This window comes from Anticarsia gemmatalis, chromosome 7 (assembly GCF_050436995.1).
Source record: "Anticarsia gemmatalis isolate Benzon Research Colony breed Stoneville strain chromosome 7, ilAntGemm2 primary, whole genome shotgun sequence".
In the NCBI taxonomy this organism is placed as follows: Eukaryota; Metazoa; Arthropoda; class Insecta; order Lepidoptera; family Erebidae; genus Anticarsia; species Anticarsia gemmatalis.
In genome coordinates this window covers 9,505,955-9,521,478 of record NC_134751.1, presented here as the reverse complement: position 1 = coordinate 9,521,478, position 15,524 = coordinate 9,505,955, and the positions used below count along the sequence as shown (strand labels likewise).

The window sequence follows — 15,524 nt, the reverse complement described above, 5'->3', positions numbered from 1 at the left end:
CCTAATTATTAAAAGACGTGCTCGAAGTTTTATTTTAGCCGAAAATCTCAAATCTTTGTTTTCAAAATAATTTTGACTTTATTTAATTTCACAATTTATTATTTTTCTAGTACAATTAAAATTATTTGTCTCTGTCATCTGCTTCATGATCTTTCATTGCCATATTCACATTTTCTTGCCTATGAATAATTCTATACAATAAAAAAATGCTTATCAACATCCAGTATTAAAATGTGATTCTATATATTATTAACTGACGTAAATGAAAATGTTCGCAACTTTAATTTATTTTTACAGACTCAACCACACATTCCACAAATTATTATTCACAATATTCTTTCTATGTCCTGCTTAGGCCCATGACCACACCGATAACTACGAGCATTGTCTGTACATTTTATTTCCAAGAAATTTTTATATACACATTTAAAACATCGGCTTTATATCTTGAAAAATATTTTTGAAATATGAAAATCCGTACACAGGTCTTTATTATCTATTTATATTTTATATATTCAGTTATTTTTGTTGCTTTTAACATGCCCATAACTTAGTGTATTACACATAAAGCTATTTTTTTTTGCATGACAATTATAAAACGGTGGATCTAATGTTGTTCCTTGTGAAACTCCTATTTGGTTTGACTTTTTTGGTTACTTTGGGTATGACTAGAACTATACCGTTTTGTGTCAGTAATATTAAGCCTTATTCTATTTCAGAAAATTACGCTGTGATGTGTCAGTTGCCATGATGATGGACTGAAATTGAGTGTATGACTATCAAACGTCATGTTAAGACCGTCATGTTAAGACCGTCACGTTAAACGGTAATATTTCATGTGACACATTCGAATGAAATGTAAGTTGTATTGTGTTTTATATTTTCTGTATGAAATTTATTTTTGACATGTTTTATGAGACGAGAACGCGAGCTAATGCTGATAAAGAAGCCATCGTGAGCGCTGTGTAGAAATTTGCTTCTGTAAAAGAGAAAAAAATATTAGTAATATCGAATACTTTTAAACATTTATTTGATAAACTCATCAAATTTTCGTGGATGATGTTGTGGCCCCAATTAAAATCGCTATTTTAAAGAGAGAAAAGATTGACTTAGAACTGGGGCCAATAAATTTTAAACTATTAAAAATTATGTAATGAAAACATTTTTAAAATTACCTAAAGAACTAACTGCTGCTGCAAGCTGCATGTCTGCCGCCGTTGGCATTTCAGGCGTTGTACTTATTGGGCCTGCGAACAAACATTAGTTAAATTAAATAGGTACTGGTGGTGTATATGACAAAGGTATAGGTAAGTTCTTTTATGCCACGAATGAAGATGTTACTTCGTAACAAATATTCCTCAATCTGACGCCACCTGAATCATCTGCAATAGATGGACACAGGCCAATGATGATGATGATGGTGATGTGGACAGACATAATATGATAGTTGTGGGCATGGCAGGATTTGGGACTTCGTAAGGTAAAAACGATTGAATGATTTTGATGCAATTTATATAGCAAACAGTTAGCATACTATTTGAATATGCGTATTAGTGTTTTAGACTAGTATCTTATCCATGCGGATGAAGTTGTGGGCAGAAACTAGTTCATATTTAACAAACATACATACTTACTTAGTTTACTACAGTTATTTAAATACGAATTAATAAAAACAACATAGTGTTGGCGTCAAGTAGAATTGCGTGTTTGACTAGATAAAGTCGTTGATTTATGTTTAGCATATCTGTGCCTATATTTATTCTAGTTGAACGTATTTTATAAATGTCTAAATGTTTGTTATTCTTTGCATGTTTCTGTGAATTTTTATGCTACAATAAAACTCAAACAAACCTAAAACGTGACCAATAAATAGATTCTATAAAGCGTTTTGCAGGATTCCGTTTATTTCCATTACAGAATTTAATTATGAAATACACCAATCTTAGTCAATCATTATTTTAATGAAGTTCGCCCATAATTTCCTTTCAAACTACCTTCAAAACAGATTTATTATTAGAAAGCTCTTAATTAACTTCCTGCTCCGTCCTGAATTTTCCAGGAAACTATTATGCTCTACTAATTTCCAAAGATAGGGCCATATCTCTATAATAATATGAGTATACTCGTATAGTATAATTAGTTTGAACATCCCATTTAACCTCTGAATTTTACTGTTTGTGATTTGATAACAGTTGATAATATAATATGACAATGCTAATCTGAAGTTAATTACTAATACTTGGTGCCAACATAGAGCCATAAGTGATAAAAAAAGTTATATAAATATCTCTTATCCATAACGCAAGTAATTTTATACACGCTGCAAAAGATTTATTTGAAGCACGGTAGCAAAACTTTGTTCATTAAATTAAGCTGGCTCATTCGAGATTTTATCTTTGCATTCTACAATTTATTAATATGGCGAAAATAATGGTTATAGCAGAGGTAAATATTCCCGGGGCTTCCTCTCTTGCAGGATAAACTGAGATATTTATGGCTTGTGATTTCGAAAATGAATGGGATAACTAGTCATGTTTTTGTAGAGTCAAGGTAACTTAGAATGTCATATCATATTTAGATAGTTATTATAGTACCTGTAGATTCCGTTTGTTTTGTTCAGTATATAAAAACGTCAATCTACTTTATAAAATATATATCACCAAGCTCTATTTTTGTAACTATCATGTTCCAAATAAAGCCTTAAAAAATCCGAGCTTATCTCACAGCCAACAGTTTGTCAACAGTAAATTGTTCTCGCCTCTAGGGAGGTCAGTACCAAAGTAACTAAAAAACTCTATCAATCATAATAATCCATCTTTCAATGTCCAATATAAAAAGATTTCCTAAGGTAAAATTGCGGAACTAGGGCTTGTTGACTTTTCATTACGGATCATAAGGAACAAACGCTGAGAAAAAATGTTTGAGCGCCCACCGATATTCTATTAAGCGCATTTACCCTCCACAATGGAGTTAACGAAGCATAAAATTATTCACGAGGACTGTAGGAAACGTTCCTCTCATGTACTTTAGATAGCTGTGTACACAAACTTTCCACTGATAAAAAGCTTAAATGGCCCTCTCGAAAATTATTCCGCAAAATTGTTATTTTCATGGCTCTCCTTAAAAAATATACCTATTCCTTATTCTTTTCGTTTCTAGCGGGCCGCATTAATGACGTTCGTCGACTTATAAAGCGGTTAAATTGCTTGTTTTAAATAAATAAACAGCTTTCAGGATGCCGCGTCGACATTTGTCCATTCATAATTCTCAGTCGTCATTTTAAATAGGCTTATTAAAAGTAAATGCCTGCATATTAAAGTCCACTCTTAAGAGAAGAAGTGTAGCTTTGGGTTTTTGTATTGTTGTAAAATAATATTTAGACAGAGCATTCAAGTAAACACTTTTTATTCTTGATTGGTTTTGAGTTACTCATACGTATAATACATGCATACATTATTTTTATTATAACTATTCCTTTGATAATTTCTAAATGATAATTTCACTGCCGAGTAAAATTTGAAGTAGAGTGTAGAACAATATTAATTTCTTTAATTAACCAGTGATACAATATATTTTATTTGACCTTTTAATTCATTACTAAAAACTGACATGAACTGTAATTTAGCTGCGTATGCCATTTATATATAGCAATTATACGTTGCGACATCCTACAATTAAATGCCGTAGCCCAAATAAACTATATCAAACAGAAAATCCAAAGGATGAAGAGCTATTTCATAGAATTTCGAGTGAAAACTCCATTCGGACGTTGATTATTCTATTGAAGCACTATTATGCAAATTAAAAACATTTAGAATTCGCTCGCTTGCTGTTGAGTGCTAAAATATTTTTCGCGTTTATTTCAGGAATCTGTACAGTTGGTTTTTTACTGTATATGAAGTTGTCGATAGTGTTGAATTTATTATTCTGAATAATCAATACGTTAGCTGCGGTATTTTCTTAACGGAATATTTTTTTCAAATTCACCGCACGTATTTGGCGAATACCTAAGGACTAGATAAATGAGAGTACCAATTTATGTGTATGATTTAGATACTAATATTAATTAAGTATATTTATTTATTAAGCATGTTAATTGGACTACATAAACTTATTAACAATATTAACGGCATTGAGAAAATTGTGTGTTAGATATTATAGGATAACATAGGTATGAGGCGCATGAATAGTATGTTTATAATGTATATCTAATGTAGGAAGACGAAATTTGTATCTAAAGTTTCTTGTTATACCGTTCCTTGTTGAAGTGTCAGGTTTAACAAAACATTTCACTGTTTACAAATTGTTGACATAAAATATATAAGATTATTACCTGGATAATAAATAGCTTCTTTTCTAACAGCATATTTTGCTTGTGGTATTCTCAACGTGCAGATAAACTCTGCCGGCGTCGGAAGGTCCGCGTCGTTGAGCGTCACCGACGCTACCGCGGAGTATCTCCCGTTGCTCTCCTTCACTTTGTGGTCTACTTGGAGATGCCTGGTGAAGAAATAGAAGGTTTTAATTCATTATCGTAAATGAAGAAAATGTGTTTTAATATTCTTCGTTACAATAAAAAATGCTGGTTCCGTTATAAGTATCCAGTGGCAAAAAATATATATTGCTTTTCGTTGTTAATACTAATATTACAATATCAGAAACGTGCTTTGAGGCACTAAAATTATCCGTACAAAACCTCTTTTGCTTGACATTTAGGCTGTGGTTGACCAAAATTTAACACACTCATGGAACAAAATATCAAAACAAATACAAAAACATTTTTATAATGAATGTACGAACTACAACGGTCTCAACTTTCTAATTTAACTTTGTGTAAACCAACATTACAAGCGGCGACCACATATTTGCTGTAACAATGAAGTTTTCCTTCCTCGAGGGAAATATGTCTTGGAACTAACAACAAAATTTAATCAAAAGGGAATGTTTTTAAAACTAGCGAGACATAGACACCGTACTTTGAATTATTCGAAGCTATTTTTATACTGAACAACATTGCATTATTTAATTCAAAGCGAAAAGATGTTGGAAATCAGAATGTGCAATTTTATTCTTTCCTAACGGTAATAGGGATGAAACAATGGAACACTACAGTGTCTTTGTATTGTTGCAATTTGATCTTAATTAGATGCAAACACGGCTTGCGTGCTTTGCTTGTAATTCAATATAATTGGATTGTATGTGGAAGATATTTTGTTCTTCTTAATAACATCTTTCAGACTGAGGCAGTGTTTAGAACTGTATAATTATGTATCTCACATTTTATTTTGCAGTATATAAATGATAATAATATGCTCATTTTGTTTATCGTATTGCTCAATGTACCTCACATCACTTTTAGTTTGTAACGCTATTGTCCAGAAACCTAGCAGTTACATTTGTCATAAATTGGATTTCCACTGTCTGTGACGTAACTATATTTCGAAACTACTTTTGTTCGGTACAAATAAGATTGGCGCAAAAGGGGTACATGTCTTATCCACACGTACGACGTTTATTCTAGAAATATACAAGCCAGAAAACTATACTTTACTGCGGTTTCACGTATCTCATTTTACTGTAGCAAAATTGTAACTGTGGTACAAATGTACTGAACGACTGTTGTAGCCGTCATCATAAGTTAAAAATAAGCTTTTCTTGTGCTATTCTCTATGTATAAGATGACAATAACATGGAACAAAAGTAATAAATCCCAAAGCGTCCACGTCCGGCGTAGGTTGTCACGTTGAATCTAGAGAAACGATTCCCTACTACCGGCAACCGAGTAGCTATAGACTTATTTAATACAAAATCATGATCAGTGCTCCTAGCGGATGCCATAGGTACTAATTTTCAAATACATTTTAAATGTCAAACATTCGATCAACCACAAATCATCGAACTCAAAAAATTTCGCCGCTGATAATAATATTAACATACGGAATTTCATAACTATAATTAAATTTGGTAACTGGCTTCTAAACATTTAAATAAACATCTCACACAGGTGATGTGTTACTGTTCAAATATAACACACATTTAACTTCTTCTTTATGACCCTCTTTACCGTACTCAGGTAATAAATGCTAATTAAAAGGAAATTTATCGACTTCCGTCGTGTGTCGACATCAAAGTGGATTATATAGTAAATCTAGGTCTCCTTAAATAAACAGTTCTTATCGTGGTTTATTTGTTTAACTAGGCGACCTGTTTTATGCACCTACACTGTAATTTTGGACAATTAGTCATAACTCTTAAACTGAATTTTTCGCATTTGCATATTTCTTATCTTATATTATCGACACATTACAGTTACCGTTAATTTTGCCTTTAATTACTTGACATCGTAACACAGATTATACTGGCCCTGGATTATATAAGACAATCGTCGATTTGTGCTAAGTTTTTTTTTAATACGTTATAAGTGTTATAACAAATACTATGTAGGTATTACACTTAAAATCTTGTTAATTATTACATAACATAAATGCATTTAATTATTTCATTCGCTAAACAATACTAGTGAAAACCAACAATGAAAATCGTATTAGTCAATCCACTCAATCATAAGCTCACTATTGCACATATACGCTCTATAATCCGCTTCGTTCCCGGCGGCGATAATTTTGTATTGTTTCATTTAGACGGCCTCATTCGACATTTCATCAGCTAAACTGTTTGCTCTATCGATGTCAGCCCGCAATTGTTGGTCAAATCGACTGTTAGGGACGGGCTTATAGTCTGTGTATTATGTAGAGGTAAAACCTAGTCTCGTCGGTCCAAAATGGACTGATTTTGTGTCCAAATTTTAGGGTTTTCGTTATGATGCTGTTCAATTACTGAATGACGAAGTAGCGAAATTAGGAAACGCTTGTCAGAGGCATATTGAATTACTCGATCTATTTTCACAATGTTTTATGTGAGAACAAATTTTAGACAATAGTAGCACGATTCTGAACTGTCGGTACTATCGAGCCTTAAGAGTTTGACACATAAAATGTACTTCAAAAATTGTTCCTATGGCAGCCACTAGAGGCGCTAATCAGATTTCTATACTACATAACTCGATAGCTAGCCGGTTGTCCGTAGTCGATAGTGTTAGAGCATCGCGGTACAGCAATCACCAATTACGTAATCTCTCTAAAATTCAACATTAATCACGGCTTAACAAAAAGGCTCACTCTTTGTCTATGGATAGAAATAAAACACACACTACTGTGACCAAAATGAAAATTTTAAGAAAATAATATCTTAAACGCGAGGAACTTGGCAGGTGAATCAGGTGGTGCCTTTAGGCAGTCGTAAGTTTAATCTCAGCTATTCTTAGCTCTTAACGTTGCCAACTTTCTTCATATTCTCATATAATCAATGGTTTGAAATGTGATATTATTCCAACTCATATGTAACAGGAATTTAAAAACCCAGTTGCAGTTTTACTTCAATAGAATATTTTTATATTCCCATCAGCTAAAAGAATTAAGGAGGAAAGCAGTCAGTAATGAAAAGTGCATGCTTAAATTTGTTGGAGTTAATTATTAAACTAACAACTTAATCTAATTGATTACTATGAAGTAAGTTATTTTTACAAGACTAAGACGTGAATGGAATAAATGAAATTTAGTCTGACGGATTCATATAATATTATCTTCTATCACTTTACCAACTATACGACATTGCATTAAACACATCCTATCTTACTGTAAGCAATATGTTAATGGTAAATTATGTAATGCAGTCAACCAGACATGTTCTGTTAAACGATATGAGATATCTCATACACGTTTTTCCTCAAGAAAGTAATGTTATTAATACCAGATGGTTTAACTCAAGCTAATGTGCCCAAAACAAATTAAGTGACACGTAACATCATTCTTGACCGTAAATAGTAAGAGGAACAGTGACAAAAATAACTAACTGATTATCCAATATTTTTTTCGCGAGTATTTTATACATCAGTATAATTAATATTTAGTATAATTTTTTTATCGTACGGGTAGTCAACTTGCAGTCAAAGTCGCTCAAGCCGCCCAAAAGCGGACATCAACCAAGACCGCGACTCTTTACAAACTTTCAGCAAGAAGAAGCTCATCTCAAATACCAATCAGTGACCACCCATTTATACAATATCCGCGGTAAGGTTGCTTATACCGCTAATTGATTACCGATCGGTGAGCGCTAATAGCTATAAGTGCGTCTAAAACTAGGGCATCTACTTTATACTATAACAGTAATACTCACCGCTCGCTAAATGACATGTGTGTTAAGCAACTGTTGGCACGGCCATTTTATAGATGGGTGACTTTGAAACTAGGTTGACCACTAACCATATGATAGATAGATAGATATGGTTGTGTATTATTATTGTGTAGCTCATTTGATATATTATGTATCTCAGTTGACAACCGTTTGTTAGCCACTATTCTCAACGCTATTTCTTTTGCAATGATGGTGAGAAGGTAATAAGTTATTTCAAAGCTGCAACGTACTACATAGTGGCTATCAAAGTCACGTACACTAGTAGTCAACTGAGATACACAATAGGATACTGGACCTCTCGACAAGTAGTCGTATTGGCAACCGCTCTGAACAGGGGACAACGCTATTGAAATTAACAAAGCTAATTAATAAATATGAGTGAATATTAATTCGGCCTTTCGATTAATAAGGATTAAAAATAATTAATGTTATTATCAAAATTATAATAATTTTACTGAATATTTGTCTAATTAGTAATTTTGATATTGAATAATTAAATAAGTAACATATTTGTATTTTGATTAATAGTATTGTTTGTTGAATTAAGGTTAACATAATGTTTAAAATCCTAGTAAACATGGCAACATGCTGATCTAATTAATTCAATGAATTAAGCTTAAATATAAATTTTAATTCAATGAAATAAGCGAATAACTTAGATTTAAACAAATACGCAATATGAAAAATCCTAGCCCAGAAATTCTGTTCAAAGAGTGTTTCATTTTGCTTATGTACTTAAGCTTAGAGCACCGTATATTTATTAACCTATTTCAAAAGATTACGACTCGTATCGAGCATTTTAAGTGGCTGCAAATCTTAAAACAATAATCCTACATTACGCGTGCTAACATTAATCTTTAACAATATATTTCCAATGAAATACAATCGAACGCGGAAACAATACAAAACCAAGCACCATGAAATGAACCTCAAATCCCGTACAACTGTTCGGGGACATTTCATATCAAATTGAGCTCAACATTAGCACATAACACGGACGCTTCCCGCAATGCGGTTACTATACGATAGGTTACTTCATACATCAGTCTCTAACCAGTCTACTCTGACACCTGAACTTGCTCTAACTAATCCCTGTGACAAGCGAATTTTGTACGACAAAGAACGGGGTGGGAGCTCTCATTAGATTTGATGCATGGCCTCCTTATCAAGCGATTCACGGGAAATTAGAGGGAATAAGAGGAAAGGTAGTTTGTGGTTCGGGTCCGGAATTGCATTTAAAACATTCTGTTGAGTAAAGTGTATTGCGTAAGCGTTTAACATGCTTCAAGATAAAGATAGATAGATGCTGCTTAAGGATATGCATTAAACAATTGATAATTAAAATCAAACAACTTAGTAGAGAGCCTTCTGTGCGAGATCCGCGGCGGGCGTGTACGAAATTCAGGATTTACAATATCATTGACACGCAGGCTTATGCAACTAACCGTGGCCTGCTCCATACGGCTAATTTATTTTAGAAAAAACGACATTAATTCACATCTGGATACATTGCACATGTCAAGGGTATCTGTACTAAGTTAAACCGTCATATTTTATTGCAAATATTGAAGTTGATTAAATCTTTATTTCAATCCCTGCGGAATATTTCATCATATCATTTCACAGCAAAAAGCGTTGTGCGATATCTTTAAATTATATTTCGCTTTCTGCTGTTACTATCTACTAGGATAATAAAGACTTTTTAGTGTAAAAGAGCAATAAAATGCACAAAAGAAGCCATAATAAGTTTCCGGAAATATATTTATTCGAGGTTCAACGTTACAGTGCGGTCTCCGGTCGAGCAAAGTGTTATTCAATTTCGCAGTGAGAAAATTCTGAGAAGCAATCCGGAATTAGAAAATGTAGCTAGAAGGTGTATAGCCGAGCCATTATACAATCTTTGACCTTTTATATCAATGAAATATCTTCGGAGTCCTGGTAACCATCAAAATACACTCGCTATTTAGTAGCACAATAAATACGGTATTTTTTTTATTGGGTACTTTTTTTAAATTTTGATTATTTTGTCGACCATGTTTACTAAACGGACCAGTAGCGCGGTTCTGTAGCTCGATTCTCTACAACTATCGACTGCCGACAACTAGTCTAAACTTAGTCGGTACTGTCGAGTATAGAAAGTTTGACATTTAGAATGTACTGGCAAAATATTTCCTACGACGCCCGTCAGTGGCGCTGTACCTCGATTCTGTACCACTATCGACTACCGACAACCGGCTAGCTATCGAAATTTTGACATTTAGAATGTACTGCCAAAATATTTTCTACGACACCCGTCAGAGGCGCTGATCAGATTTTCATACAAAATTTCTCGATGACAGGTCGGTTGTCGGTAGTCGATAGTAGTAGAGAATTGAGCTACTGATCAGATTTTTATACAAAATTTCTCGATGACACGTCGGTTTTCGGTTGTCGACTTATTACGTTATTTACTTTTTAAATAATTTCATGGGAACTGACAAGATGTATAATTATTTCAATTTCGTATTGTTCATCTAAATAAACTTACAAAGTAGTAATAGTACTAAACATAATATAAACAACTCCGAAAATATCGCGACTTAGATTTAGTCTATCTTAATAACTATAGTTATATAAAATGATACTCACTTTTCAGGTGTAGCTATAGTAAGATTAGGCGCAGGGAAGGCTCCGTCCGCTGCGCAGATGACGTTTACCGTGTCGTCATCAGTCTTGTTCTGGATCAGACGGAAGCTCGTCTCCGGCACTGGAATTTGATACATTTATAGACAATGCTTCATGATATATGTGAGTATAATGTGTTAGTGTGGATGTGGGTGAAGACAAAGATCTTGTAAAGATTACGCAATGTGGTTCGGATGTCAGATGTGTTTTGAATGATCATTGGTTGTGATATTATGCGTGTAATGTCTATGTAACATAGGTTAGCTACTTGTTTTTTGCGTGATTTAACTTAAGGATATTTTTATCACGTAACTAAATTAAGAGAAATAATTAATGCACATAAGTCCGCATTTTTTAAAAATGTTTATTGTTATTAGGCGCGGTAATAGCCGAGTGGTATAAGTTCGTACCTCCCACGCAAGTGGTCGCAGGTTCGAACCTCATTACAGGAGGAAACCCTTGCCCAGAAGTGGGACATTAATGAGTTAAATTAATTATTTATTTTATTATTGTTACTAAAATTCGTCCATTATTCTTTCTTTCCAAAACAAACCTTACTAGTAGTTTTAGAGATTAAACCTCACAGCCAATCTCATAATACCGGAGTAAATGGTAGAAGGGTATAATCCTTTATCACAAACAACATACGTAATATTGAAAATCACTTGCCCCTTCAATGAAATTGAAGCTTAATATTGATTTATAGAACACAGACGGGTCATAGCCATTTTATCTAAGTGCGGATTTGTTATCGAACACATTGGATTAGGCTTGAAGCTGACCCCAACCCATTCCAGACAGGGTTATAGGTTCAATTTATCTGGTTTACTCTCACAGAATGTATGTATGTATTACATACAATGTATGTTGAGGCTCATAGATAGTCCGAATAAATCGTGTACATTTTGTGTGCCGGTCAACAGATGACCGCTTTTATGATTTGTGGTCACTTGGCACGAAATATTTGCCTACCGTGGTTACTGTTGTACCTTTAATGGGAAAGTACTGTCCCAAATATAAATATAATTACACATTTACTTATTTATTAACTTCATATACAAAATGGTAGCGGACTTATTGCCAAAGGCTTTCTCTACAAGTCAGCCTTATAGTGATGCAGAGATAAAAAGTAGTAGGTGAGTAGTGTGAGATGAACAAGATAGATGTATTTCTTTGTGTAAGTATATCGGTCTTAGAAAACACGCCACGAAATAAAAAAATATCAGGTATCATAACAATATATTATGCTGTGTTTAACCAAAAACTTTTATAACGGTTATTGCAGCCGCAAATTGTTAATGAATGAGCCACAATTCGAATAGGAGGGAATATGGATCGGTCATTCACATCGTCCAATAAAGTGGTTTATACAGACGTTTACATTGTGTGCCATACGAATGCGAAGCTGCTACAATACACATAACCTTTTGTAAACTAGTGGTCTAGTTTAAAAATAAATCTTAGATTTTATTGCAGTACAAAAAGTAAAAGCAAATCAGATTATCGGTTAATAGTAGATTTTCTTTTGAATGAAACGGCTTCGTACGGCATTGCGACGTGAAGGAAGCGAACGTGAGAAAAAGAATGAAATCAAATCAATATAAAATGACTCACGACTTTCTTGACGTGAAGTTCGTAGAATTGTTGTCTTGAAAAGTAGAACGAATATTGTACCCTTTTCTAAGAAATATCGCAAACTAATTCATATCACACAGCAAATGCAATAAGATCCTTTTACTAATAGTTCTCTAACTAATCGACGAAGAACTCTTATTAAATTACCTTCCCCTAACTCTGGTAATTCCGTGAAACAGTAAACAGCTGCTACTGGTTTTTTCCCGTTACCGGGATGGTTGAAGAGTTAAGAATTCGGTGAACTCATGTAATAATATTTTTCGAAAAAAAAGACATAGGTAAATATAATATAGCACAAAACATACACACAGTGATAAGTTATAGCTTTTAGTAATTAATTTTGGTTATTAAATCGTATTTATTTTTACATGTACAAGGACACATCTATTCAGCAAATTAATGAGCCTCTTGTTATACTCTTTCTGATTTTACGTTTTCATAATAATATCAACTTAATAAACCCAGCAGACCCAACTAAGTATACGGTACTTAATTTTTTATCCAAAGATTTTATCTCCCATAAACTTTTATAACTTCACTCACAATGAATGCAATCCTGACTGAACGATCCAGTACAGTTTTATTTGGCCGAAGGCTTACAAGTGTCATTGACATAAAAAGAGCGGATAGCAGATGTTGGAATGTATAAAACTAGCTTAGTCGAACAAAAAGGATATCCGATACAAGTGAGAAGCGGTAGCGAATAGGAAATGATGGTAATCGGGCCGGCCGAAAAAATACGAAAGATTTTTTGCGTCTTGAGTAAAAGAAGAAGTGGTATGTTGTTTATTTTTAGTTCTAAAAAGGTACTAATTCTCAAGAAACTAGTGAGCACGAATCAAAAAAGAAAATTTTTGAATCTTTCAAGAGGCGCGCGTTTTCAAACAAATTTTTTCTATGTTTTCAATCGTACATAATAGTATTTATCAACTAAATATCTTTAATTTAACGTTCATTAAAGTTAGTTCCCAAGATATTTTATGGAATTCTGTATACATGCAACTCCCAAACTGCTTTTTAGTGTTTACGATAATTACGATTCAAGTCAAAATATATTACTTTATTCTATATTTATATTTAAATTAACTATTACACCCTTATAGTTTACACCATCTAGTTTATAAGTGTGTCACAATACTGTCGGTGTACGTGTTACGCAGGAAAATAAACGCTTTACGAGAGCCGGCCTACAAATATGAAATTCAATGTTTTCTTAGTATGGATTGGATGTTGTCCGGGCTTTATGTAAGTTTAACGTGAATTTTGGAGTATACAGTCTAGGCACGTGTGGTTGGAAATATACAGTGTAATGCTCGGAATGGAAATAAATGGGAGTTCTGCGCTTGCATTATAGTACTGTGGCTTCGATAAATAAAGTATTGCTCGCTCAGAAGAAGTAGCATTGTAGGATATGATAAGAAAAATAACGCTTTACAAAACTTGGAGTATGCAATCAATATACTCTTTACCTTTTTATTTTGTGTTTACACTAAGTATATAAGCAATAGCTTGCTTTTAATGATTGCATGTACTTAATAAAAAGAAGGGAAAGCAATCATTTGATATGCTTTACTGTTATTACATAAGTACAAGTTCATTATTCCAAATAAATTTATCCTTAATACCACATCAAAATACATGTCCAGAACAAAATTACATTAATATATTAGTTGTGTCAATGACCTGTTAAAATGTTACTAAATAGCTCTCAAACTAAAACCATTATAATTATTTGATACCACACGTGTGTTTTATTGCTACTAAAACAATAACAACTTTGAATTATTACCCTTTTAGTGATTAGGACGATATTATACCCATGATAGTATACGCTTATGTACTACAAATTAATAGAAAAGCATTTGATGACAACATGTTTGACATATTTTGTTACGCTTTCCACAGTTTTACAGCGTATTGACGAAATAATGTTAATTCAATAATTCATCGGTTACCGGCCATAGTATATTGAAATCGTTAGCGATATAAGGAAAAAACATACTTGGTGAAAATATAGTTCACGCAACTATCTCTCTCTCTCTCTCTATAGGTAAAAACGATACCTAAATTGTTTGTTAAACTATTGAACTCGAACTCATTTAGAAACAATAAAACTATAAGATAATTGTTGTAACTAGCCAAATCAAAGACATTGCTGGAAAAAAATATACTGCAGCCATAAAAGTACTCAAACGTCAAAAGTATTGAGAAGACATAATTTCTGGTAGAGATTTTCTGTCACTCCATTCTATTACGCGATGACAATGACTATATTATCACGTGGGCAGTCGTTTCTAAATATAGCTTTCATCTCACAGAAATAATTTTCAATTTCCCTAATACACAATTAATATAATTAGACACAGAACAGTCACAAATTGGGTCCCAAAGCAACATTAATTTGCATAGCTATTCCCGTCTCTAAACCAGAAGGAACAATATAATAACATAAGATATTTAGCGAACCGTAGACACAGGTAGTTTGTACGCCACAATAATTCAACTAGAGGTTGAATGATTGTAGGGGTTCAACTATTTGTAGCAATTAATACGGTAAAGAACCTATAAATTGTATACCGGAGTATAATTTAACGGTATTAAATGTCTGACTACAATTTAATAGCAGATTGCTATCAAGTTGAAACGAAATTAGAAGACCTGAGACTGAAGATAACAAAAATATTTTAAGCTCTATTCAGTTTTGAACTTATCTATTTGTTATGTGTATGACCCGGTTTGGCGGAGTTTTACAAATATGTGTGAGCGTTTCGTAATATAAAAAAATCATGTGAAATGATGAGCAACAAAAACAGTATTACACTTATTGTAATTGTTTACTGTCTAAGCGATGTATAATGAGTCGATCAAGGAAATATTTAAGTTTGTTGTGAAATGTTTAATCCTATGTTATTTTGCGTGCAAGAGTATAATTAGGTCTTTCATTTGTGTAAGTGTAAGTGCGTAATAAATAT

At 33.1% G+C, this 15,524-nt stretch overlaps 1 protein-coding gene across 1 annotated transcript in view; it reads right to left on the bottom strand.

Annotated features, from left to right (window-relative positions):
• Positions 1–848: 848 nt before the first annotated feature.
• LOC142973963 (uncharacterized) overlaps positions 849–15,524 on the bottom strand; it is a 60,263-nt gene continuing 45,587 nt past the window's right edge. Inside the window, exons 3-6 of the mRNA XM_076116003.1 lie at positions 10,882–10,999; positions 4,334–4,500; positions 1,176–1,247; positions 849–979 (exon numbers count right to left, since the gene is read on the bottom strand). Of these exons, the coding sequence (XP_075972118.1) occupies positions 912–979; positions 1,176–1,247; positions 4,334–4,500; positions 10,882–10,999 (425 nt within the window). The 3' untranslated portion in view covers positions 849–911. The remainder of the gene's footprint in view (positions 980–1,175; positions 1,248–4,333; positions 4,501–10,881; positions 11,000–15,524) is intronic.